Source organism: Astyanax mexicanus, chromosome 11 (genome assembly GCF_023375975.1).
Source record: "Astyanax mexicanus isolate ESR-SI-001 chromosome 11, AstMex3_surface, whole genome shotgun sequence".
NCBI classification, from domain to species: Eukaryota; Metazoa; Chordata; class Actinopteri; order Characiformes; family Acestrorhamphidae; genus Astyanax; species Astyanax mexicanus.
Genome location: NC_064418.1, coordinates 51,138,751 through 51,164,964, shown reverse-complemented (window position 1 = coordinate 51,164,964; position 26,214 = coordinate 51,138,751). Strand labels below are relative to the sequence as shown.

The 26,214-nt window shown below is 34.5% G+C and overlaps 1 protein-coding gene across 1 annotated transcript in view; it reads right to left on the bottom strand.

Moving 5' to 3' along the window:
• ttn.2 (titin, tandem duplicate 2) overlaps positions 1-26,214 on the bottom strand; it is a 285,809-nt gene that overhangs the window by 169,861 nt on the left and 89,734 nt on the right. Inside the window, exons 71-99 of the mRNA XM_049484655.1 lie at positions 25,784-26,071; positions 24,227-24,514; positions 22,207-22,497; positions 20,869-21,156; positions 19,689-19,802; positions 18,877-19,150; positions 18,605-18,788; positions 18,032-18,115; positions 16,843-17,110; positions 14,979-15,242; positions 13,549-13,758; positions 13,359-13,436; positions 13,205-13,231; positions 13,052-13,108; positions 12,882-12,932; positions 11,209-11,265; positions 9,871-9,942; positions 8,316-8,387; positions 7,905-7,988; positions 7,592-7,642; positions 6,848-7,036; positions 5,764-5,874; positions 5,399-5,521; positions 4,877-4,999; positions 4,486-4,608; positions 4,084-4,206; positions 2,780-2,902; positions 1,525-2,553; positions 1,230-1,346 (exon numbers count right to left, since the gene is read on the bottom strand). Of these exons, the coding sequence (XP_049340612.1) occupies positions 1,230-1,346; positions 1,525-2,553; positions 2,780-2,902; positions 4,084-4,206; positions 4,486-4,608; positions 4,877-4,999; positions 5,399-5,521; positions 5,764-5,874; positions 6,848-7,036; positions 7,592-7,642; positions 7,905-7,988; positions 8,316-8,387; positions 9,871-9,942; positions 11,209-11,265; positions 12,882-12,932; positions 13,052-13,108; positions 13,205-13,231; positions 13,359-13,436; positions 13,549-13,758; positions 14,979-15,242; positions 16,843-17,110; positions 18,032-18,115; positions 18,605-18,788; positions 18,877-19,150; positions 19,689-19,802; positions 20,869-21,156; positions 22,207-22,497; positions 24,227-24,514; positions 25,784-26,071 (5,163 nt within the window). The remainder of the gene's footprint in view (positions 1-1,229; positions 1,347-1,524; positions 2,554-2,779; positions 2,903-4,083; positions 4,207-4,485; positions 4,609-4,876; positions 5,000-5,398; positions 5,522-5,763; positions 5,875-6,847; positions 7,037-7,591; positions 7,643-7,904; positions 7,989-8,315; positions 8,388-9,870; positions 9,943-11,208; positions 11,266-12,881; positions 12,933-13,051; positions 13,109-13,204; positions 13,232-13,358; positions 13,437-13,548; positions 13,759-14,978; positions 15,243-16,842; positions 17,111-18,031; positions 18,116-18,604; positions 18,789-18,876; positions 19,151-19,688; positions 19,803-20,868; positions 21,157-22,206; positions 22,498-24,226; positions 24,515-25,783; positions 26,072-26,214) is intronic.

The window sequence follows — 26,214 nt, the reverse complement described above, 5'->3', positions numbered from 1 at the left end:
TAGGTTTAGGGTCAGGTTTAACCTCAGGTTTGGGCTCGACTTCATCTTTAATTGCAGGTTTGATCTCAGGTTTAACTACAGATTTCAGTTCAGGTTTAACTTCAGTTTTAGGTTCAAATCTGACTTTAGTTTTAGGCTCTGGTTCCACTTCAGGCTTGACCTCAGGTTTAGGTTCAAGCTGAACCTCATGTTTAGATTCAGGCTTGACCTCAGGTTTACTTTTAGGTTTGACCTTAGCTTTTGGCTCAGGCTTGACCTCAGGTTTAGGTTCAGGCTTGACCTCAGCTTTTGGCTCAGGCTTGACCTCAGGTTTACTTTTAGGTTTGACCTTAGCTTTTGGCTCAGGCTTGACCTCAGGTTTAGGTTCAGGCTTGACCTCAGCTTTTGGCTCAGGCTTGACCTCAGGTTTAGGTTCAGGCTTGACCTCAGCTTTTGGCTCAGGCTTGACCTCAGGTTTAGGTTCTGGTATGACCTCAGCTTTCTCCCTAGATGTTACCTCAGGTTTAGGCTCAGATTTAACTTCAGGTTTAGTCTCAATTTTAACATCATGTTCAGGTTCAAGTTTGGACTCGGCTTTTGGCTCTGTAATAACCTGTTCTGGCTTAAATTTATTCTCAGGTTTAGATTCAGGTTTGACTTTGACTTTCTGCATAGGTGTTACTTCAGGTTTAGGCTCAGGTTTAACTTCAGGTTTAGTCTCAATTTTAACTTCATGTTTAGATTCAAGTTTAGACTTATCTTCGGCTTTAGGCTCAAAGGTTACATCTTTTCTTTGAGGCAAGATCTCTTCTTTTATAAGAATAAGTTCTTCAGTCTTCTTCTCAGACAGTATTTCTATAGTTTCTTCTTTTTTGACAGCAGATATGAAGATGTCTTTCTTCTGAGGAACTTCTTCTATTTTAAGGACAGTTAAAACTTCTTCTTTCACTTCTTTCTTCTGGATGGATACAGAGGTTTGGACGTCCAGCTTCTTGGAAGATTCTTGGACTTTAAGAGAATATTTGGATTAAAGATAAAATGCTTCAGATTGCATTTTTAAGAGTTTTTAACCCAAAACAAGAAATGCAAGAAATAAGAGACAGAAGACATTAAGAGTAAAAGGACACAGTGCCACTGAAAGATGGTGAGAAGATTTCTCGGTAAGAGCGTGGCAGATAAGAGATAAGACACAACAACACAAAAACACAAACAGAGATAAAGATCTACTGACGCACAACATGAACCGATACCTTTCTGAGGTTCTACCTCCTGAAGAACCACAGTGACGGGTTTGGGTTCTGGTTTGGGTTCTGGTTTGGGTTCAGGTTCTGATGGAGCTGGTTTTTGTATTTCTTCCACCACAAGAACTTAAAACGACATGAATTTTGGTTTTAATTCACTTTTAAACGAGACACACAGAAACACACAGAACCAGAACACACACTTCCAAACCGGAAGCCAGACAAACACACAGATAAGAAGATTAAAGGATGAGTAAGATAAGAAGATGAGTAAAGATGAGTAAGACTGAGATACAAACAGTACCTTTAGATGGAGGCCTTGGTTCTTCCTTCACTTTAGGTTTAGGTTCAGGTTTAACCTCAGGTTTAGGCTTCACTTCAGGTTTAGGTTTGATTTCAGCCTTTGGTTCAGGCTTAACCTCAGGTTCAGGCTTAACCTCAGGTTTAGGTTTAACCTCAGGCTTAACCGCAGGTTTAGGTTCAGGCTTAACCGCAGGTTTAGGTTCAGGCTTAACCTCAGGTTTAGGTTCAGGCTTAACCTCAGGTTTTGGCACAGGCTTAACCTCAGGTTTAGGTTCAGGTTTGACCTCAGGTTTAGGTTCAGGCTTAACCTCAGGTTTAGGTTCAGGTTTGACCTCAGGTTTAGGTTCAGGTTTGACCTCAGGTTTAGGTTCAGGCTTAACCTCAGGTTTAGGTTCAGGTTTGACCTCAGGTTTAGGTTCAGGCTTAACCTCAGGTTTAGGTTCAAGTTTGACTTCAGGTTTTGGCACAGGCTTAACCTCAGGTTTAGGTTCAGGCTTAACCTCAGGTTTAGGTTCAGGCTTAACCTCAGGTTTAGGTTCAGGTTTGACCTCAGGTTTAGGTTCAGGCTTAACCTCAGGTTTAGGTTCAAGTTTGACTTCAGGTTTTGGCACAGGCTTGACTTCAGGTTTAGGTTCAGGCTTGACTTCAGGTTTTGGCACAGGCTTAACCTCAGGTTTAGGTTCAGGCTTAACCTCAGGTTTAGGTTCAGGCTTGACTTCAGGTTTTGGCACAGGCTTAACCTCAGGTTTAGGTTCAGGCTTGACTTCAGGTTTTGGCACAGGCTTAACCTCAGGTTTTGGCACAGGCTTAACCTCAGGTTTAGGTTCAGGTTTTGGCACAGGCTTAACCTCAGGTTTTGGCTCAGGCTTGACTTCAGGTTTTGGCACAGGTTTAACCTCAGGTTTAGGTTCAGGCTTGACTTCAGGTTTTGGCATAGGCTTAACCTCAGGTTTAGGTTCAGGCTTAATCTCAGGTTTAAGCACGGGAGCAACAGGTTTCACTTCCTCTGGCTTCTTGGGGGGTTCTTGTACTTTGAAAGAATATTTAAATTAAAGAAAATGCAAAACATTGCACTGTTTTTAGAGCTTATTTTAACCCAAACTCAGGTTTACGGTGCAGAAATGTAAGATAAGACAATAAAAGAAGAAAATGCCACTAAAAGATCACTGTGTTTCAATAAGAGCGTGGCAGATAAGAGGAAAGTACAACACAGACACTTAAAACACACAAAAATACTGATAAAAATGATCTAGTACCTTTCTTAGGTTCTACTTCTTGAGGTACCACAGCAGGTTTGGGTTCAGGTTTGGCTGGAACTGCTTTAGGTGGTTCTGGTACAGCTGGTTTGGGTTTCTCTGGTTTCTTTTCCTCCACATGAACTTTAAAATCACATTTTAAAATTGGTTTTAATTCAAATAAAATATTTAAAGATGCACCAATCGAGCATAACATCATGACCTATCCTTTATCCTTGTTTCTACACTTTTTATCTGTTTCTGCTCCACTGATCAGGCTTAGGCTTAGGCTTATCCTTAAGTTTTTTAGCTTTAGGCTTCAGATTTTGCTTTAGGTTTGACTACAGGCTTCAGCTCAGACATAACCTCAAGTTTAGGCTAAACCTCAGACTTAGGCTCAGGCTTAACCTTAGGTTTATGCTTAAGCTCAGGCTTAATCTCAGGTTTTGCTTTAGGGTTAACCTCAGGTTTGAGCTCAGGATTAACTTTAGGTTTAGGTTTAACCTCAGGGTTTTCTTGTATGTTTGACTACAGGTTTAGGCTTAACCTCAGTTTTAGGTTCGACATCAGGTTTATGCTCAGGCTTAACCTCAGGTTTAGGTTTGACATTAGGTTTTGACTTAGAATTAAATTCAGGTTTTGGCTCGGGCTAAACCTTAAGTTTAGGGTAAACCTCAGTCTTAGGCTCAGGCTTAACCTCAGGGTTAGGCTTAAGATCAGGCTTAATCTCAGGTTTTGCTTTAGGGTTAACCTCAGGTTTGGGCTAAGATTTAACTTCAGGTTTAGGTTTGAAGTCAGGTTTTGGTTTAGGCCTTACCTCAGGCGTAACCTCAGGTTTGAGCTCAGGATTAACCTCAGATTTAGGTTTAACCTCAGGTTTTGCTTGTATTTTTGATTAAAGGCTTAGGCTTAACCTCAGTTTTAGGTTTGACATTAGGCTTAGGCTCAGGGTTAATGTCAGGTTTAGATTTGACATTAGGTTTTGACTCAGGATTAACTTCAGGTTTTGGCTCAGGCTTAACCTCAAGCTTAACCTTAGATTTTGCTTTAGGCCTAACCTCGTGTTTGGGCTCAGGATTAATATCAGGCTTGGGTCAGGCTTAACCTCAGGTTTAAATTCAGGTTTGGGGTCAGGCTTAATCCTAAAATGGTCTTAATGTTATGGCTGATTGGTGTAAATGGAAACAGTAGAACATACAACAACAACAGAACGGGAAAAACTCAACAAAATGCCACTTTAAGATCATGAGTTTTAAGAAGAATGTGGCAGATAAGAAGACAGAAAAACACAGACAAAAAACAACATAAAAAAAACTATCTAGTACCTTTCTGAGGTTCTACTTCTTGAGGAACCACAGCAGGTTTGGGTTCAGGTTTGGCTGGAACTGGTTTAGGTGGTTCTGGTACAGCTGGTTTGGGTTTTTCTGGTTTCTTTTCCTCCACGTGAACTTTAAAATCATATTTATTTTGTTTTTAATTCAATTTTAAAGTTTAAAAAACTGAAGACAACACATAAAACTAATTTTTAGAGTATATCAACCCAAAGTCAACAGACGGTACAAAAAAACACGGAACAACAACATTAAGACAGCAAAATGCCACTTTAAGATTGAGCATATGATATTTAGGGTAAGAGCGTGGCAGGACAAGTTAAGAGGACGACAAACAAACAAACAAACAAAAAAACATTAAAAACAAAGATAAAAACATACAACATGATCTAGTACCTTTCTTAGGTTCTACTTCTTGAGGAACCACAGCAGGTTTGGGTTCAGGTTTGGCTGGAACTGGTTTAGGTGGTTCTGGTACAGCTGGTTTGGGTTTCTCTGGTTTCTTTTCCTCCACGTGAACTTTAAAATCACATTCATTTTGGTTTTAATTCACTTTTAAAAGGTAAAACGACTAAAGATAATGCATTAAGCATTAATTTACGGGTTTATCAACCCTAAGTTAGTACAATAAAATGCCACTGTGAGATATCGCTGAAGATTTGGGTTGTTAAGAGCATGGCAGGACAAGTTAAGAGGACAGTACAACACAAAAACACATACACACAAAAAAAGAACTAGAAAAGCTAGAACAAACAAACATTTAACACATAAAAACATGATTTAGTACCTTTCTTAGGTTCTACTTCTTGAGGAACCACAGCAGGTTTTGGTTCAGGTTTGGCTGGAACTGCTTTAGGAGGTTCTGGTGCAGCTGGTTTTGGTTTCTCTGGTTTCTTTTCCTCCACGTGAACTTAAAATCACATTTAATTTTGTTTTAATTCACTTTTAAAAGGTAAAACGACTAAAGGTAATGCATTAAACTGCATTGATATACAGGTTTACCAACCCAAAGTTGGCACAAGAAAATGGCACTGTGGGATCATTGGAGATTTGGATTGGAGATCATAATGGACATTTATTTTAGTTTTAATTCTAATTTTAAGGTAAAAAAAATTAAAGGTAATGGAATCAGTAGACAGTACACAAAACTTAAGACTGCAAGGATTCAACAAAACAAAAAATAAAATGCCACTGTTAAAAATAATTATTAAGTAAGAGCGTGGCAGATAAGAAGACAGTACAACCCAGACACATAAAAACACAAAATAAAATCTACAAACATAAAAAAACAGACAGTATGATCTAGTACCTTTCTGAGGTTCTACCTCCTTAGGAACCACAGCAGGTTTGGGTTCAGGTTTGGCTGGAACTGCTTTAGGTGGTTCTGGTACAGCTGGTTTGGGTTTCTCTGGTTTCTTTTCCTCCACATGAACTTTAAAATCACATTTTTTTTGCTTTTAATTCCATTTTAAAGCTTAAAGAATTAAAAACAATGCATTACACTGCATCATTTTGGTTTTAAATGTAAAAGCATTGGCATCAAACCCAAAGTACATGAAATACTGGACAATACAGACAATAATGAACAATAAAAGCCACTAAAAATCATGTTTTACCCATAAGAACGTGGCTGTTCATCATTAAGATCAACATATATTTTTAACAAACTAGTACCTTTTTGAGGAGCTACGTCTTTAGGAACTGGAGCGATCTGCTCAGGTTTGGTTGGTTCTGGTCTCGGAGGTTCTGGTTCAGCAGGTTTTGCTTTCTTGGCTTCGACAGGAACTTAAAAGAACAGCATTTTACTTTTAATTCAAATATTAAGATTTTTTATAATAAAACAGGAACAGCGACAGAGAAGACAAACAAACTCTTCCAAATCGGAAGTAATACAGACATACAGACAACAGACAAATTTAAAACAAACAAAAATTACACTGAAAATAGTTTTGCTTGTTGACATTAATTAAGAAAAATGACAAGGAGACAAACAGAAGTTTCCAAATGGGAAGAAACACTGAAAATACAGACAACAGACGGATTAAAAACACACAAACAGAAAAAAAAAACTAAAAATAAAACTTGTGACAAACACTAACTTTGGTTATTTTGGTTTTAATTTCACATATAAACGCACAAGATTAAAGATATTAAAGAGCGTGCTTTAAAAAGAAGCACTAAAAACAAAAATTACAAGTGCTAAACTAACAAACAAAACTAAAAATGACACTTCCTAAAATATCGGAAGCAACACAAACATACAGGTCACAGATTAAAATGTTTAAAGCAGACAAAAACAAACAAACAAACAAACAAAAAAAACATAGTTAAAACATGAAAGACAAACAGGAAAGTATTAGTACTCATTAATGCATTAAAGCATGTGCATAAAATAGCACTGCTTTATATGTCCTTATTAAAAATTAAGATTTTGTCCCCAATTCAAGTTCACATATATTTGGGACAGTGACAAAAATAACAAAGACAAAAAACAAACAGACTTAGTTAAAAGTAAACAAACAAAACAACTTTTAAAGGTTAAAAGTGAGATAAAACACGAGAAACAAACACTAACTTTGGTTATTTTGGTTTAAATTCAGACTTGTATGTAAATGCTACACATAAAAATAATTAAAGACAACAAGTTCTGTTTTTATAAAAGATAAAGATTCACAAAAATGACAAACGCTTCCAAATCGGAAGCAACACAGACATACAGACAAACAGAAAAGCGTTAAAAACTGGAGACAGACACTACCTTTAGCTGGAGGCGCCTCAGGTACTTTCACAGGTACAGGTTCAGGTGCTGCTTTCACCTTGGCCTCGGGTTTAGGCTCAGGTTTAAGCTCAGGTTTGGGTTCAGGTTTGGGTTCGGCTGCTGTCGGGGGTTTAGGTGTCGGTTCTTTGGGTTTGGGTTCAGGAACCACTGGAGCTACAGGTTCAGGTGCTTTATTAATACAATATAAAGAGTTTTTATTAGTAATAAAAGGAAATAAAACATGGAAGATTTAAGATTTTAGATTTAAGACAAAACAAACATGATAATATATACATAGACGTGAGTTTTTGACAGCTTTTTAGAGACCAATTACGGCCAAAACAGACAAAACAGACAAAAAGGATTAAAAAGACAAAAAGTTTAAATAAAATAAGACAGAGAATAATAAAACAGAAACAAACGCAGATTACAAAAAACAACAAGACAAGACAAGACAAGACAAAACAAGACAAGACAAGACAAGACAAGTCAAAACAAGATGAGTAGATACAGTAATAGATTATTAAAAACATGAGAAAATGTTCACAAATGTTTGAATAGGAAGTTATAATAAAAGGAAGAAAGTACAACATTGTTAAAAGACGAATACAGACATGCACAAAATATATACATATATTACACATATATACACATATAACACAACAAACACAATAATATTTTGTTTAAAGACGTGTAAAAACATAAATATTACATAAATACAGATAAACCCACACAATAAAATACCTTTCTTTGGAGGAACTGGAGCTGGTTGAGGAGCAGCTTCTTCTTTACGTTCTTTTAAGATATTAAAAGTAGGATTTTTACTAAATAACCCATTTTTATTTGACAATTTCAGACATACTCAACAGATGAATGAACAGATTGCAACAGATAAAGAGTGTAAATGACAAAAAAACAGAACAGAACATCCCACAGACAAGATAAAGACAAAATACAGACTAAAAACAAGATAAAAATTAAAGATAAGATAAAAACTAAAGACAAAACATCAAAAGATCAATAGACGAACATTCACACACTGAAAGGTGAACTGTACCTTTAGGCGTGGGCCGTTCTTTCGGTTCCTCCACCTTTACCGGTGTGATTTTTTCCTCCACTGCTTTTGGCTTGGCTTCAGGTACTTAAAAATACGTTTTTATGATCAGTTAAAAACTTAAGTGTGTTTAGAAAGTTTTCGTTAATGTGACCATACAATGCAAAATTCTGTTTACACACATCATATTTAAGAAGTTAAGAAATTTAAGAGACAAAAACAGACAAAAACACAAATATACAGACAAAGATATACAGATAAAGATACAGAAATCCTGTAGATTCAGACAGAAATAGAAAGAAAAGAGAAATGTGCAACACAACAGAACAATAGAACAACAGAACAATAGAACAATAGAACAATAGAACAAATGAATAACACAACACTGTAGAACACAGCTGTATATCTCAATACCTCTGGTTGGAGTTAATTCCTTCTCCTCTACTAGTTTGCGTTTCTCCTCTGGGATCTTCTCAGCCTCGGGAACTTAAAAGAACAATTAAAATAAAATAAGATAAAATAAGATAAAATAATCCCTGATTAATCCCACAGTGGAGAAATGAGTGTAACATCACATCAGCACAGATGACAGAACGAGGAAAAACACAAGAAAATACACAAAAACAATTTATACAAACAAAAAAAAAAACAAAGAAAGAAAGAAACAAAGGAAGCGTAAAAACTACAATATATAAATCTAAAAGTACATTTAAAAAATAAAATTTCATGTTGTTCTGAATATATATATATATATATATATATATATATATATATATATATATAATATAAATTAAGTGTAAAACTGAATTATTCAGCAGATTTCACCAGAAATTAACGATGCAACATGTCATGATATTAATACTGAAATCTGGGGAAAAAAAATATATTTTGGAAAAATATATTCAGCCTCTTGGGGATAATAACGATGTGATAACTGTGCATTTGGAAGATGATATATTGTAAAATTTGTGTGTTTATAATATTACAGGTGAGGTGCTAGACTAGTACTGTCTGTGTGTTTATCAGATAATACTCTATAATAAAAATGTCTGATAAAAATATGTAAAAATGTGTTTCCAACAGTTTATCTTTTTATCTGCTAAAAAGGTGTTTAAAATAAAAGTAACACACCTGTTACAAAGTTACCTGTTACATCAGTTAAAAGGTTAAGTGTGTTAAGTTAAGTGGCTGTTAATGTGACCTAAATGGAAAATTGTATTTACAGACATCAGATTTAAGAATTAAGACTTAAAAATTTGAATTTAAGAGACGAAAACAGACAAAAACACAAATATACAAACAGATAAAGAGAAAGAGAAATACTGTAGATAAAGACAGAAATAGAAAGAAAGGTGAAATGTGTAACATTTAACTGATAACAATACAGGATCATAATACAACAGAACAATACATAAACTAATAATTTAAAATAAACTCTGAATACATTTCTAAAAATCATTACAGTAATCTGATACTTTGAGACACGGATATTAGTATTAGTGAACAGTACTCAGTTATAATAGTGCACATGGATGGACAGTAATAAAAGCGCAGCACACTATGCATAAATAGTTATATATTGCACTATGTTTGGCTTTGCATTTGATGGCATTCGTGCACAAAGACTAAAAACTGAGAGACTCAACACTGAAACAACACAGAAATACATGTATACTATGTATTATATAGTTAAAGGACAGAAAATGACATAAAAAGCACAACAAAACAGAAATTCTCAAGTCGTTAGATTTACGAAATACGAAATTCTGAGTATGAAGCGCAGGGTATTATAGAGTATTATTATTATTTGGCATTACACTTTTAAGTGTTTAAGAAAGTGCTGCCAAATAATAACAGTTTCAGCCCAAAACAGACAAAACAGACAAAACAGTTGAGACAGACAGTGAAGATGACACTTCAGCGCATCATCCAAAGCCATCGCAGCCAAACCCGCGGTGTCACTCGGTACCTTTAGCCGGAGCTTTCTCCCTCATTCCCAGAGCTTTCCTCTCTACCGTCTCGTCCACCGGGATCCGCACGGCTGGAGGAGAAGAGAATACACTTAAAAACTGCAGAATAAAACTAATTTCTCGGTTTGGATGTAAAAGAAAAGAAAATGAGTGAAACCACAAAGAAAACAAACATATAAACCACATTAAAATAATGACAGACAAAGAGAATACACATTAAAACAGACAAATACTGGAATACGGACACTGAAACACTAAAAACATAAAAATGATCTGTTAAAAACAAATAAGAATACAAAGAGACAAGGACAAAACACACATGAATATACTTTTGTTTTTTTATAGCAAAGTCTGTTAAAAACAACTGTTACAGTAGTTTACTTAAAGTACAATGTATCCTGTAGCTATTTAGAAAGTATATTAAATTACTAATACTGATAAAAAAAAAACATTAAGTAAATTTGTATCACGCTAAAAAATGTTGTACAGTATATTAAAATATATATTTTTACCAACATAGTATACTAGAAGTGTGCTACTTACAAAAGACAGGAAAAAGAGAAGCGTAAAGAAGCATATTTGTACTGTAAAATATATGTGATCTATTTGTAATGTAAATATATTACATATATTTAACATCAGTTCTTTTTAGAGTACATATACTCTAATATACCAGGTGTATAATAAATAGTGATACAGTTGTAATACTCATTATTAAATATATTATACTATATATTTTACTGTAAGCATATTTAAAATATATATGGGGTTACATACATGAAGTATTTTAAATGTTAAATAATACTTAAGTATATTTAAAATAGTTCCATTTTAGTACAATTAGCACAAATAAAGTAAGACTTTTGTACTTGTATTTTTATACTGTAATTAAAGTATAATAAGTACAAAAAAAGTTGCTCCATTTTTATCATTCTTTAAATATACTGATTATTATTAATGTGGCTACAAGAACACTATAGTACTTCAGTGTACTATAGCATAATAATGCTAATGCTAGTATACTTTAACCTACTTTTATTCATTAGGGGAAGTTATTCTGGTAAAAAGAGAAAATGTGACGAGACAAATACAAAAATGATAAAATGAAACTAAAACAGAGACTCACAGACAGACACAGAGTGAGGTTTTGAATGGAAAAATGGAAACAAGACGTAAAAAGACGTAAATATCAGCGTGAACAAAGAGGAAAGTAAAGACGTATATTGAGGGAGGAAGGTGTTTTATTGTGATGATGAGTTATATCTGAAAGAGGAAGAGTATTAGTAGAGTATTTGATGGTATTTGATGGAGAGTAATGAGGAGTAATGAAGCTATACCTGCAGAAACAGAGATCTCCTCTACTACTGTCTCCTCTGACCTGAACTCATACTCTGCTGAAGCACAAAAATCCATCACACATTTTATACATTTTATAAACATCAATATGTTTTAAATTCGCTGTTATTTACTGTAATTAATTGTATTATTTGTATTAAACAAGTGACGTCATTTTGCTGTTTAAATGTGCATTTAGGGCTGGACAATAACTGAAGAATGATTGCAATATGATTTTTTTTTTATATGAGGTGTTGTTGCACCTGAATTGAAGACACAAAACTCCACTTCCCAGCATGCACTCACACCAGACCACTTCCAAGACTCCACTGATCACATGACGCTAAGGCGTTCTTGCTCTCCGAGTTTCTGATTGTTTCCACCTGACCGCCTGTGTATATATACTCCTCTGTTTGCTCTTCTCATCTATTATCTACTATTGAATCCAGTTTTCTAGCTCTTCTACTGTGTGTTTATTTTGTATTTCTGCCTTTTTTGTTACAAACCCTTTTTGTGTTACAGACTTATATGTTTTTGCCTGGACTAGTTTATTGTTTATTAGATGCAGACCTCTTCTTTTACTTTTACTTTTTGATGTACTGTATTGGATTTTTCTGTGTATGACCCTGGCTTGCTTCACTACTTTCTCTGGTATGTTGTTTATTCTTGCTCCTATTGTTATTGACCTCATTACTCACAAGAATGACAATAATACTGTATTCTGTACATTTAGTCTGGTTAGTTTTGTCTGGTTTTACAGGTCTGCAGTTTTTACAGTATGCACCGTTAAAAGTGCATGAATTGGTAAATTTATTTTTCAGAAGTTTATAGACATTGGACAGTTTTTATATTGGTCACATTATATTTTACTACATAATAAAGATAATTTAGGATTTTTTCAGACCTGTAGTTCTGTAGTTGGTTTCTATAGTCTGAATCAGTTGATAAGTTTGCTTATTTGGAGAGTTGCATTCCTCGGTTTGGTTTGTTTTCACACAGGCTAAAAAAACACCTAAACGCACTAAAATGCTCCCCAACAAACCACGTGAGCACTTTGTCTCCTCTGATTGGTCGGAGCTGTCTGGTGCGAGGGCAAGAAAGTACATTTTTGCTGTTCAATGAAAACCAAGTATCTTTATTTTTGTCGTTTTTCTTTTAGTTTACTAAATAATTTGAAAAGACAAACTGTAACTGTAACACTGTGCCAATTTTTTTCTGATGAGCGGACCAATAGAAATACTTTAAAATGACATGAAATAAACTCTTTTTACATTTACTTCCACTGAAAGTTTTGAAGGTTTTTTCATTCTACTGTAAAGTTGCGATTTTATAAATCGTAAATTACAATTCTGATATAAATTTTGTCCATATCGTCCAACCCTATTTGCGTTTAATGTGAAAAAATAAAAAAAACTAAAACACAGGCGATGGTGATCTTAGAGTTATGATTATGATTGTGTTAATAAACATATCCACGAAAGATCTGAATGAATTAATAAATATATACATGAACAGAAGTACGGATGGATGGATGGATGGATGGATGGATGGATGGATGGTTAAGGATTAAGGCGTTAATATTATGTCCTTATTTATTATTGATCAGATGTTTTTTTGTAAGATGATGAAGAGGGAGGAGTTAGTTGTTTTTAAGATTTTCAGGTACGTTTTATACCTTGTACTTCCACCTTTTCTTCATAGTGATAGTACTCCGCAGAAGATTCAGCTTTTAAAATAAAGAATTACATCACTTTTTTTGATTTTACATTTTACATTTTTAAAAAATCGATTTTTTTATTAGATCTAGACTTAAAAAAGCTAAAAGTTTGAGTCCCTTCTTCTTACCTTCAAAAGTAAATGCAGTTGGAGCTTCAGGGACTTGTATTGATGAATCGGGAATATCTGGATATGTAGGAGTTTTAAATATCAATTCAATTACATTTCTAGAACTAAATCGAATTAATTTTTAAATCGTGGCCTATAATTTCAATTACTTACCATAAGGTACCCTTCCTACATCAACTTCTGTAAAGGAGATAAGGTAAAATAGAGTTATATTAGAGTAGATATTAACGATAATAAAAGCAGTGTAGAATGTGTAGAAGAAGTGTTTAAATTCTCTCAGGTGACGAGTCGACAGGTAGGAACACACCTTTCCCGGACAGGTAAAGCTCTGCGGTGCTTTTGGCTTCACCTCTGGGCTCCAGTCTGACAATCACTGAATAAACGCCTAAAGAGTCATCGTTTCAGAAGAAGATTAATACTGGGATCCATAGTTCAAAATTATTCAATGAGGCGAAGAAGAATACACATAAACTCAGCAGGATGTTCGCTGGACAAACCTTCGTCTTCAGACGTTACGTTGCGGATGATCATAAAGTGGCGTCGGCCGTCGCTCCTGAACGTGTACTTCGGGCTTTCTTTAAGCTCCCAGGTGTCCTTGTACCAGGTAACGACGGCGTTGTCGAAGGAAACTTCGCATTCGAACGTGGCCGACTGCCGCTCTCGCACCACGATGTTCTGAATGCGTTTAGTGAAATGAATTTGCTCGGCTGAAGAAAGATAACGCAAGATTGGTTAGGAAGTGAAAATGTAGGAAAATGTGATTTTTCTTACTGTTTTTGCAGTACCACTTTATAATAAGACTACCTTTATAAAGGGTTTATAAAGGTTTACAATTAGTATTAATGTTTACTAATTAGGTTGAAAATGCCTTAAAAATTATCATTAATAATCAGTTATAACACATACTGTACGTATAAAGGGCAACAATGACCTGTTGTTTGCCAAATTGTGAACTATATTACACAGCCATCTATATCGTTGCCCTTTCTACATACAGTATGTGTTATAATAATAATAATAATAATAATAATAATAATAATAATAATAATAATAATAATAATAAACATTATTTATATAGCACCTTTCATACATAAAATGTAGTTCAAAGTGCTTCACAATAAAATTAAATAAATCAGCAAAATGTAAAAGTAATATATATAAAAAAAATAAGTAACAATTTCATAAAATAGTAGGAAATAAGGCATTTATGTTAGAATAAAATATAAAATAAAAAAGGTTTAAACAAAAATGATCAAATAAGGATAAGAACAGCACAAACATTAAACACAAAAAAATAAGTATAAGGGGAACAGAACTAGTAAAAAGCTAAACTAAAAAGGAAGGTTTTTAGCTGCCTTTTAAAGCTAGTAACACTTGATGCCTGACAAATATTAATAGTTCCATATTTTTGGGGCATAAAAACAGAAAGCTGCTTCACCAGTCTTTCTGTGATTCATTCTGGGAATGTTTAATAGAGCAGCTCCTGATGATCTATTAAACATTCCCAGAATGAATCACAAAAATACTGGTGATTCATTCTGTAACTGATTATTAATGAGTTTTAAGGCATTTACAACCTAATTAGTAACCATTAATAAACTAATTGTAAACGATTTATAAACCCTTTATAAAGGTAGACTTATTTTAAAGTGGTTTTAAAACTTTGTTTTTGTGCAATAAAGTGAAAAAACATCCATATTTTGTTGAATAAAGCATTAGATGGTCTTAAATCAATATAAAAAAAATAAATACAAAAATAAGATGGGATGGAAAAAATTTAAAAATCTTCATACAAAAAGAAGATAAAGAAGATAAAGAAGAAGAGAAGGATGATGAAGAAGATGATGGAAGAGGTTAGTAGATGGTGGAACTCTGATAAAGTGATATAAGATGAGTCTGGAAGAGTAAAGGTATATAAAATACACACCTTCCACCCACAGATTGGCGGTGGTTTCGAGGTGTTTGTATTTGCACGTGTACTCTCCCTGGTCTTCAGGTCTAACGTCTCTGATCGAGAGCGTCTGCATGTAATTGGTCACGCGGAACGCGTATCTGCCGCCGTGACGCTCTAAAAGCTTCCCGTTTCTAAACCACTGAGCTTTAGCGTTCGGTACGGAGAACTGGCATGTGAGTGTGCAGGTCTCGCCTTCCTTACCAGCAACATCCTCCATCTGCTGCTCCACTTCCCCTTCTGTAAAAACAGCAAACAAACAACAAACGTCTGTAAACATCTAAACTCGGGGTATCTTGTACTCTGTACTGTATGCTAACGCTAACAAGTGCTAACAATATGTGTGCATTTACATTTTCACATTCAAAATCTGATTACTGCAGCTATTTAATCAGTAATACACTCGAGGTTCGTGCTATAACATGTAATATTGGCGCTGCTGTGCTGCGATTGTACTACAATGTTACCGCATGAATCTTGAGTGTATTATTGCGTGTATTATACCACAGTTTCATTATCGCTTATTGTTTTTTAAAAGGTTTTAAAGAGTTAAAGAGGAGGAGAAAATAGGATCTGATTGGTTATAAAAAAAACTCCGCCAGTTAAAATAGTTCCATTGCTGCTCTGTTTGTTTGTAGCTGTGCTGTTTGGCTTGTAAGCGCTGCATCATTGCTAGGTTACTTGTATGTGGCGGAGTAATACAGTAATACATGGAGAGCTTCAGTTAGTTACAGTGCATTACCGGCTGATAACGGCACTAATAGAACGCCTCTCAGCCAATCACATTGCAGGGTCGGAACTAACTGTGGTATAAAACTGATTGTTATGATTATTAAGTATTTTTATTAAACAGGATCATCAGATTTCTTATAGACAGGGGTGTAAACTGTATAAATCTGATTAAGAAATCTGGTAAACAGAGCTGGATACAGATATTTTACAGTGTTATGTTTTAATTACAATGTTTTAGTACCACTGGTTCCACTTTAAAATAAGACTAAAGTTTGGACACAACTTAAATTCAGAGTTTCTTCATTATAACCAACATCATACTGTAGATTAATACTAAACTCATCCAAACTATGAAGAAAAACATATGTAATTATTGAAAAAAAAGTGTTAAACTCAGCCCGTTTTCTCAGTCAGTTTTATGAGGTAGAGTCACCTGGAATTCAGGCTTTCAGTTAACAGCTGTGCTGAACTCATCAAGAGTTAATTACTTGAATTTCTTGTCTCTTAATAAAGTGTTTGAGAGCATCAGTTAAAGTAAAGTAGTGAAGAGGTAGAGTTACAGGTATACAGTGAATAGTGAATATTTGAGTAATGTTCTAATCCAGATTATGAGAAGAAACAACTACTCAACTAAATAAAGAATAAATAATGACTTTAAGAAGAAATGAAGATCAGTCAATCCGGAAAAAGAAGAATTTCAGGAACTTTGAAAGTATCCTCAAGTGCAGTCACCACAAAGACTATTAAAAACATATTAATGGTGGAACTGGCACTCATCAGGACCATCCCAGGAAAAGATAGAAGAGCGAGAGTTTTCTCTGTTGTACAGGATAAGTTTATCAGAGTTACCAGAGTATTTTGGTTTGTTTTAGTGAGTTTATTGGCTGGTTGCAAACCTAAAAATTCCAGAAAAATCTGATGACCAAAGATTGAATAAACAGGTTGTTTTGATCAGATTACTGATAAATCAGATTTTCTCCAGTAATCAGATTATGAAATGGATGTAAATGCACTCACTTTTTAACAACAAATGCATGAATAAAATTCATGCTATATTTTTTAACTGTTGTCTATAGGTCTGTATATATTTGGGATGTAGAGTTCGTACCCATCACGGTGAGTTTGGCGCTGGAGATGTGCGGCCCGCAGACGATCCTGTAGCTTCCCTCGTCCTGAGACCTGCAGCTCTTTATCTTCAGGATGTGCCGATCCCCCACGATCCGAATCTCGTATTTATCACCGGTGTCCAGTTTCTGGGTTCCTTTATACCAGGAGAGCGTGATCTCCGGGTAATTTATCTTAATCTCACATTCAAATACTGCCTCCTGATTGGCCACGGTGGTCTGATCTGTGATGTCACTAATCAGTGTAACCGGCTGCAGAGAAAAGAATAGGTGCAATAAAGATTAATATACAATACAGAACATATATTTCATTAATGCATTTCATTAGTGCACCCTTTAAGAATTCTATTATACATGCCTAAAAGTCAAATAGGATAACTGTATAATGGAATTCTGTACAAATTATGGAATTATGGAAATAGTGAAGTAATAATAATATTAATAATAGCACGTTTCAAGTTTTTTTAAAGCCACTTTACATACAAAGCAATACATAGATAAAGCACAAAGTAAAAATTTGTAATAAACAATAACAATAATAGAAGATACAATCATTAAGTTTAACATAAGAGTAAGACTATAGAAGGCTTTAAACAAAGAATAAATACACTAAACCCTAAATATACAGCTCTGTAAAAAATAAGAGAGCACTTAAAAATGATGAGTTTCTTTGCTTTTACTAAATTAAAAACCTCTGGAATATAATCAAGAGGAAGATGGATGATCACAAACCATCAAACCACCAAACTGAACTGCTTGAATTTTTGCACCAGGAGTAAAGCAGCATAAAGTTATCCAAAAGCAGTGTGTAAGACTGGTGGAGGAGGAGAACATGATGCCAAGATGCATAAAAATTAAAACTGTGATTAAAAATCAGGGTTATTCCACTAAATATTGATTATTTCTGAACTCTTAAAACTTTATGAATATGAACTTGTTTTCTTTGCATTATTTGAGGTCTGAAAGTTCTGCATCTTTTTTTGTTATTTCAGTCATTTCTCATTTTCTGTAAATAAATGCTCTAAATGAGAATATTTTTATTTGGAATTTGGGAGAAATGTTGTCTGTAGTTTATAGAATAAAACAACAATGTTCATTTTACTCAAACATAAACCTAGAGCTGTGTATATATAATTGTGTGTCAGAGTATATGTGATTGTAGAATAATCCCACCTCAGTTTGTTCCATCCTCTTCTGCAGATCAGCCACAAGTTTCGCCAAATCTTCTTCTGACTCACGTCCTGCACGTTCCACTTCCTAACAACACCGAGAAAATCAAAATCAGGACAAAAGCAGAGCAGAACAGTCGAACAGCGTCAAGCTTTTCATATCTCCTGAGGTCAGCTCAGTTTCCTCTGCTGAGAAGAGTTTGTTGGACACGTCCAGGTAGCTGCACTGTTAAAATAGCAATCCGCCAAATCTGTCAATTCGTCAAATGCACCTGAGACATGCTAATTGGTTTATATTATTTCAGATTACAGCCAAAATTAAACACACCTATGATTAATTTAAATTAAATAGAGAATTAGTGCATGACTTTTTTGCTTCATTTTGAGCCTTGCAAGGTGTACTTTTCCTGTCGTTACGATAGCAAAGACACAATGACACGCCTCCTAAATCAAGCTGCACGGTGCGAAAAGATGCTGGCTCACCTATAGATAGATCCCTAAAACAGGGTCCTATATTTTCTTACTTTTTTTTTAATTTTAGGACAAATTTTAAAACAGTAAAAGTAGACACTCTCACCGGTCTTCCACTTTCTTCTTCCTTCTCTCGTTTCAGCTGCTCGATGGCCTGCAGGAGGCCTCTGTAGTCGGTGATGCCGTACATGCGAGCGTACTTCTCGTACTCTTTGGGATCCACGTTTCTGAGCAGCTCAACAATATCAATGTCCTTATCCTCTTTAGGGCTTTTCTGCTTTGAGGGCGTCCTAAAAAATCAAACAGAGAATTAGTTTTTAATTACTTTCCAACTAAAACAGATTTAAAACCATTTAGATAATATAAAACTACACTCACTTCTTCAGCTTCACCGTTTCCAGAGACGTCTCTTTCTTCTCGTCTACGTTCAGGTCAGTGTTGCACTCGATTTCTCCGTGTTTGTTAGACGCTACACATCTGTACTGGCCGGCGTCAGATTTGGTCGCTTCTTTAATCTCCATTCTGGCGATTTGGTCCTTTTGCTCGATGGTGATTCGACCGCCGTGGGTCATCTGCCTCCACTTACCCTTCATCCACTTCACGTTAGGGATGGGATCACCACCAACCTTGGCGATGAAGGTCGCTGTTCCCTCTGTAAACAGGGTAAAAATTATATATATATATATATATTCTAATATATATAAAATTCTAAAATAAAAAGTGTTGTATAGCCATTTTCTTGTAGTTGTGAAAGTTTCTATGATCTGGATCAGTTTCTGTTTGGTTTGGTTTGTTTTCCCACAGGCACAAACCTAAACACACCAAAATGCCCACCAATAAACAACTCAAGCTCATCGTCTGCTCTGATTGGTCAGAGCAGAGTCATGTGGCTGTGTGCAGTGAACGCAGCACCGACTGCGCTCAGTGTGTAAACCGCATGGCGCAGCAAAGACAGTGTTTGTTCATAACTGTGGTAATTAGCATTATCTGGCTAATATATCAGGTTTAACTGCACCTTATCAGCAGTTTAGCTCAAATAAAAGAAGTATATTTAATATCTGGGTCGGATCGAGACCAAACCAACCAGAGTCCGATTTAACCGGATTAAATAGTTATAGTGTGAAAATGACCTTAGAGAAGCTGTATTTAGCATTAATTTATCATTTATTAAGAGATACAGTTCTACTCACTCTCAGTTATCCGGACACTCTTGGGTTCCTCGATGAAGAACAGATTGTCGAGTTTCTTGGCTGATTCTGGAGCAGCCGGGGCGGCAGGAGCCGGAGTAGGAGCTCCTGATTTCTCTGTGATTAAAAATAATTAAAGTAGAAATGAGAAAGCAGAAATACAGTGATAACTGAGATACTGCAGCTTCTAAGCAGACAGAGCATAAACATCATTTACTACAGCAGCCAATCACAGCAAGAGCACAGGCATTAACACCTGCTACTGTAGAAAGAGTAGACTGAAAGAGAGAAAAGTGCTTTAAAGGCTTTAAAAGCTTAAAAAACGGCTTTTTCAAAGAAACAAACAAACAAATTGGGGATGTTTGGTGATTGGTGAAACAAACAAGTGCACAAATCATAAATTAGTGTATAATAAGCGAAAACAAAAAAATAACCAGATTTTTTTTTTTCTTAAAGAAAGCACACAACTGTATAAAAATGAATGAAAAAGAAATAAATAAGAAAATGGAAGAAGTAAAAGATGAATAATTTAAATCTAAAAACAGCAAAGTAGAGCTGTGCACTAATAAAGCAACGTAATCAGTGCACAATTATTAGAAATCAACACAAACACAGCGTTATTTAAGCAGCGGAGAGAAGCTGAAATGTGGACTGAAATAATGTGATACACAAAAAGTTATCTAAAATCTAAAAATACATTTTTTTAACCATTTCAGACGAATGAAACATTATGTTAAAATAGACAAAAATGTACCATACAGACAAGTTAAACATAAAACAACTTTATACCTGTAATGTTGACGTCATGAAAATGGTGTCGTTCCAAAAATGATATAAAATTAGTTTTTATATTGAAACATTAGGTTAAAGTAGAAAAAAGTACTGTACAAACAAGTTAAGTATATATATAAAAACTATATACCTCTAACGTGGACTGAAATAGTGTGACACACACAAAAAGTGCTGGTAAAAAATTGTATAAAATGAATGAAGAAGAAATAAATAAGAAAATGGAAGAAGCGGAGGATGAAGAATATAATAAAGCACAATCACAATTAATTTAAAAAGCAACACAAACAGAGTGTTAATAAGCAGCAGAGTGAAGCGCACAGAGAAAAATAATAAAATAAAAGAAGAATGAAGAGCCCATAAAGCCAGATTTAAATAAATCACACAGAAATACCTTTCACCGTGACTCTAGACTTGCAGAATTCACTACCGGCTTCATTCGTAGCTTTACAGAGATAATCTCCCGCGTCAGATTTGGTCACGCGGCTCATTTCTAACGCGGCAGTGCCGTCTACAAACGTGATCCTGGTGCTGGAGGAGGAGCTCAGCTCTCTCCTGTCCTTCATCCACTGGATTCTGATTGGTGGAGAGCCGCGGGCGTGGCAGGTAAGAGAGAGAGCCTCGCCCTCGTTCACCGTCACCGGTTTAAGAGGAAGGTCGAAGCTCGGGGGTAATTTTTGCTCTGGGAACAGGATTTATAAAAATGAATTTAGAAATGTATGAACAAATTCAGAGTATTTGAAGAAATTGAAAAGAATTTGATTGAAGACGAAGACAAAGCAGCAACAGCATGCTTAAAATAGATTGACGTAACTTAAAAAATTACATAAAATTAGATTTTACCCATTTTACCCAAGAAGTGAAACAAGTTAACGTGGCCAAAAATTCACAGAAAAGTTCAAACTTGCCAGCGTACAAAAACGAAATAGCTGTAATATTGACTGAAGTAGTGCGGCACACAAAAGAATGACATAAAGTTCCATTTTTTTACCCATTTTAAAAAAAGTGAAACAGGTAAAAGTAGCCAAAAATGTAAAACTTGCCAACACTCAAAAACAACAGTATCTACCTGTAACATGGACTCAAACTGTGTCAAAGAAAAAAAAAACAACATTTTTACCTATTTAAAAAAAATGGAAAAATGTTAAAGTAGTTGAATTTAGATGTAATTTCCGATTTTAATTTTGTAAAAATGTGACTTTTAGAAGACATTTTAGAAGAAAATGTAGGGAAAAAGAAAAAAAAAGTATCCAAAAATTCACAGAAAGTTAATAAACTCTATATACTCTATATACATTTTATGTGAAGTGAAATAGTATGTTGCACAAAAAATGATCGAAAATTAGAACTTTTTTTACCCATTTTAAAAGAAGCGAAACAGGTTAAAGTAGAAAAATGTATTGTACAGACAAGTTAAAACTTGCCAACGTACGAAAACTATATACCTGTAACATGGACTAAAATAGTGTCACACTCCAAAAATCATAAAAAAATAGATTTTGCCCATTTCAAAAGAAGTGAAACAGGTTTAAATTGCAGAAGATTTACAGAAAAGTTGAAAATCACTAACAAACAAAAACTATATACCTGCTAAGTGGACTCAAACAGTGTGTCGCACATAAAAATAAGATAAAATTAGATTTTACCCATTTTACCCAAGAAATGAAGCCGGTTAAAGTGGGCAAAAATACACAGAAAAGCTAAAACTGGCGAGAATAACTCAGCTGTATACCTGTAATGTGGACTGAAACGTGTAAAGAGGCGGAGCCGGCCTCGTTGTTGGCCCTGCAGGTGTAAACACCTGTATCAGACAGGTGTGAATTCTTGATGACCAGCACGGCCATATTGTTCTTGAAGCTGATATCGTATCGGTCGGAGCTGAAGATCTCAGAGTCGTCTTTAAACCAGCTGAGGGTGATGGGCTGTGATCCGGCGAGCCGAGCCTCCAGCTTCAGCAGCTTTCCCTCCAGATCCTCCAGAGACTCTGCAGGTTTTTTGGTGAAGCTGGGCGGAATTTTACGCTCTGAGAATAAAACATTATAAGAGATTAATGTGGAGGATGAGCTGAAAACTGAACTACAGATCCTGTAACACACTGAAAAAAATGATGAGTAAATTTTACTTAAAAAAAGTTTCATCACTTTCTGCATTCGCTTTTTTTTTAAATAAATTTAATTCCAGATAAATTTAAGTAACTTCAACTCAGTTTCAAGACTTAAATGTTACACAGAGTAAATAAGTGAACTGAACTTCAGTCAATCCTTTCTTTTATTAAACTTTACTTCATTTATTTTTACTGAATCAATCCTTTCTTTTAGTAAACTTTACTTCATTTATTTTTACTGAATCAATCCTTTCTTTTATTAAACTTTACTTCATTTATTTTTACTGAATCAATCCTTTCTTTTAGTAAACTTTACTTCATTTATTTTACTGAATCAATCCTTTCTTTTAGTAAACTTTACTTCATTTATTTTTACTGAATCAATCCTTTCTTTTAGTAAACTTTACTTCATTTATTTTTACTGAATCAATCCTTTCTTTTAGTAAACTTTACTTCATTTCTGCATACAATATTACCTAATTACAATTACTTTATTTTTATAATGTTACTAATTTATGATATATTATAATTCCTGAAATGTAAATATTTTTAGGTAAAACACACATATTATGTAAAATGTGTGTTTCAGATAAACATATTTCAATTTCAGTAATATTGTGTAAATTAAGTAATTGTAATTAGGTAATATTTTATGCAGAAATGAAGTAAAGTTTACTAAAAGAAAGGATTGATTTAGTAAAAATAAATGGAGTAAAGTTTACTAAAAGAAAGGATTGATTCAGTAAAAATAAATGAAGTAAAGTTTAATAAAAGAAAGGATTGATTCAGTAAAAATAAATGAAGTAAAGTTTAATAAAAGAAAGGATTGATTCAGTAAAAATAAATGAAGTAAAGTTTACTAAAAGAAAGGATTGATTCAGTAAAAATAAATGAAGTAAAGTTTACTAAAAGAAAGGATTGATTCAGTAAAAATAAATGAAGTAAAGTTTACTAAAAGAAAGGATTGATTTAGTAAAAATAAATGAAGTAAAGTTTACTAAAAGAAAGGATTGATTCAGTAAAAATAAATGAAGTAAAGTTTACTAAAAGAAAGGATTGATTCAGTAAAAATAAATGAAGTAAAGTTTACTAAAAGAAAGGATTGATTCAGTAAAAATAAATGAATTAACGTTTACTAAAAGAAAGGATTGATTCAGTAAAAATAAATGAAGTAAAGTTTACTAAAAGAAAGGATTGATTCAGTAAAATAAATGAAGTAAAGTTTACTAAAAGAAAGGATTGATTCAGTAAAAATAAATGAAGTAAAGTTTAATAAAAGAAAGGATTGACTGAAGTTCAGTTCACTTATTTACTCTGTGTAACATTTAAGTCTTGAAACTGAGCTGAAGTTACTTAAATTTATCTGAAATTAAATTTACTTAAAAAAAAGCGAATGCAGAAAGTTGCGAAACTTTTTTGAAGTAAAATTTTACGCATCATATTTTTTTTCAGTGCAGATCTGTGTGGAATAAGAGGAAAGAACGACAAAAACAGCAACAACAAAGAAAATATACATAATTTAGAGACACGGTTAGAAGTTGTGAGAAGATATGAAAGAAGAAGAAGAAGTAAAAGAAGAATTGAAGAAGTTTACCCAAAAGTGAAGCTTTATAATCACATTTATAAAGACCAGCCCCTGTAAAAATACCTTTCACAGAAACTTCAGTGGAACAAGAGTCCTTCCCCATATCGTTACTCGCGTGGCAAGAGTATCGGCCGGACTCGGCCTTATCTGCTTTCAGAATGGTCAGATGTGCCGCATTTTCCACACATGATATTTTATAATTCCCTCCTGTACGGATATCTTTATGATCTTTTGACCAAGTCACTTTTATTGGCTGAGATCCGGTCATGTGACACTCCAGTTCCACAGTATCTCCGACTGAAACTTCCACAGGTAAGAGCTTTTTATCAAACACTGGAGGAAATCTCGGCTCTGGAATGTTCAAATACAGGAAGTGACATAATAAAAGCATTGACTTTTGTAATGCAGATCAAAAAGAGGCATGTATAAAACTATATAAAATATATACAATATACAGCATAGCATTATGACCACCTCCTTGTTTTATTTACACCCATTTATTTGTTTTTTGTTTCAGCTAGACCCGATATATAGGTCATATAGTTTTATTTATTTATTTGTATAACACTTTTTTTTTGTTATGTGTATTTTTAACTATGAAGTGTGATTTATAATTGTTATGTATGTGATGTGGGTTGGACCTCAGGAAGAAAAGCTGAAATTATTGTGATAAATGATATTATTATTATATTATCTCAGTGTCACTGCTGGACTGAGACTAGTCCACAACAGCATCCACCATGGATAATGTATAGCAAAAAAAATATCTTAGCAAATCAAATTCTATAAAATAAAAATCAAATTAATAAAGTTCAAGTAAAAATATATATATATTGCTTATTTTAGGTATAACAAACCCTATTTTAGCTTTATATATAGGCGAGACATCAACCATGCAGCACCATGCAGCTTGATTTAGGGCAGTGTGTCAGTGTGTCTTTGCTATCATAATGAGGGGAAAAGTACACCTTGTGTGTCTCGAAAACGAGACACACAAGTCAAAAATAGTACTAATTTTCTTATCTTAATTAATCATGGGTGTGGTTAATTTTGGGCGTAACGTTAAATAATATAAACCAATCAGAGTGTCTCTTGCTCATCATTCTCTTTAAGAGTAGAGTCAGGTGAGCTCTGTCTTTGGTGGATTGCTATTGTAACGGTGCAGCTACCTGGACGTGTTCAACAAACTCTTCTCAGCAGAGGAAACTGAGCTGCTGGTTGACGCTGTGAAGGAGCTCCAGCAGCTCATTTACGGGAACAGCAATGTTATTTTATTTACTATTCTGTTTATTGTTGATGTAAAAGTTGGGTTTGTGCTGCTGTGTGTTCATGTGTGTGTAATAAGTGGGGGTGTACGCTCGGCTCGGCACAGCGCCTGTGTTACCGAGATAGCGATGAACGTCTGACTGTTGGCGTCTGTCTAGGTTGTATTCAGTCAGTGGAGCTCCTGTGTTTTCTGTTACCAAGATAAACAAGATAAAACTCCAGAAATGTACCTGAACACACCTCATTTCATTTCCAGAACACCACTCGTATTAATAGTGTAGATATATTCAAGGTGGTGGTAATAATCTTATGCCTGATTATATACTTAATCGTATATCAATCAATAAAACAGACCTTGAAGCGTGAGCTTGGCTCTACAAGACGCCGTTCCAACACTATTAGTTGCGACACAAGTGTATTCTCCAGAGTGTCTCATTTCACCCTTGGCGATTGTTAAAACAGCAGAGTTATCGTCAAAACTCATATCGTATTCTGAGTCACTCCTCAGAGTTTCACCATCTTTAAGCCAAGAAATCTCCATTGGAGAAGATCCTGCAACGCGACACTCGAAGTGGACAGAATGTCCTTCGGTTTGCTGAATGCTAGTGATTTTCTTGGGGAAAGATGGCGGCGTTTTTGCCTCTGAAAATGGAAAAGTTAGACAAGTAAAGAAAAGAAAAAGAAAAAAGCGGGTTATAGTTACAGTACAACGCAAGATAACATGATTATACACAATCATCATCATCATTATCATCATTATTATCTGAAACAAACACAAGAAGAGA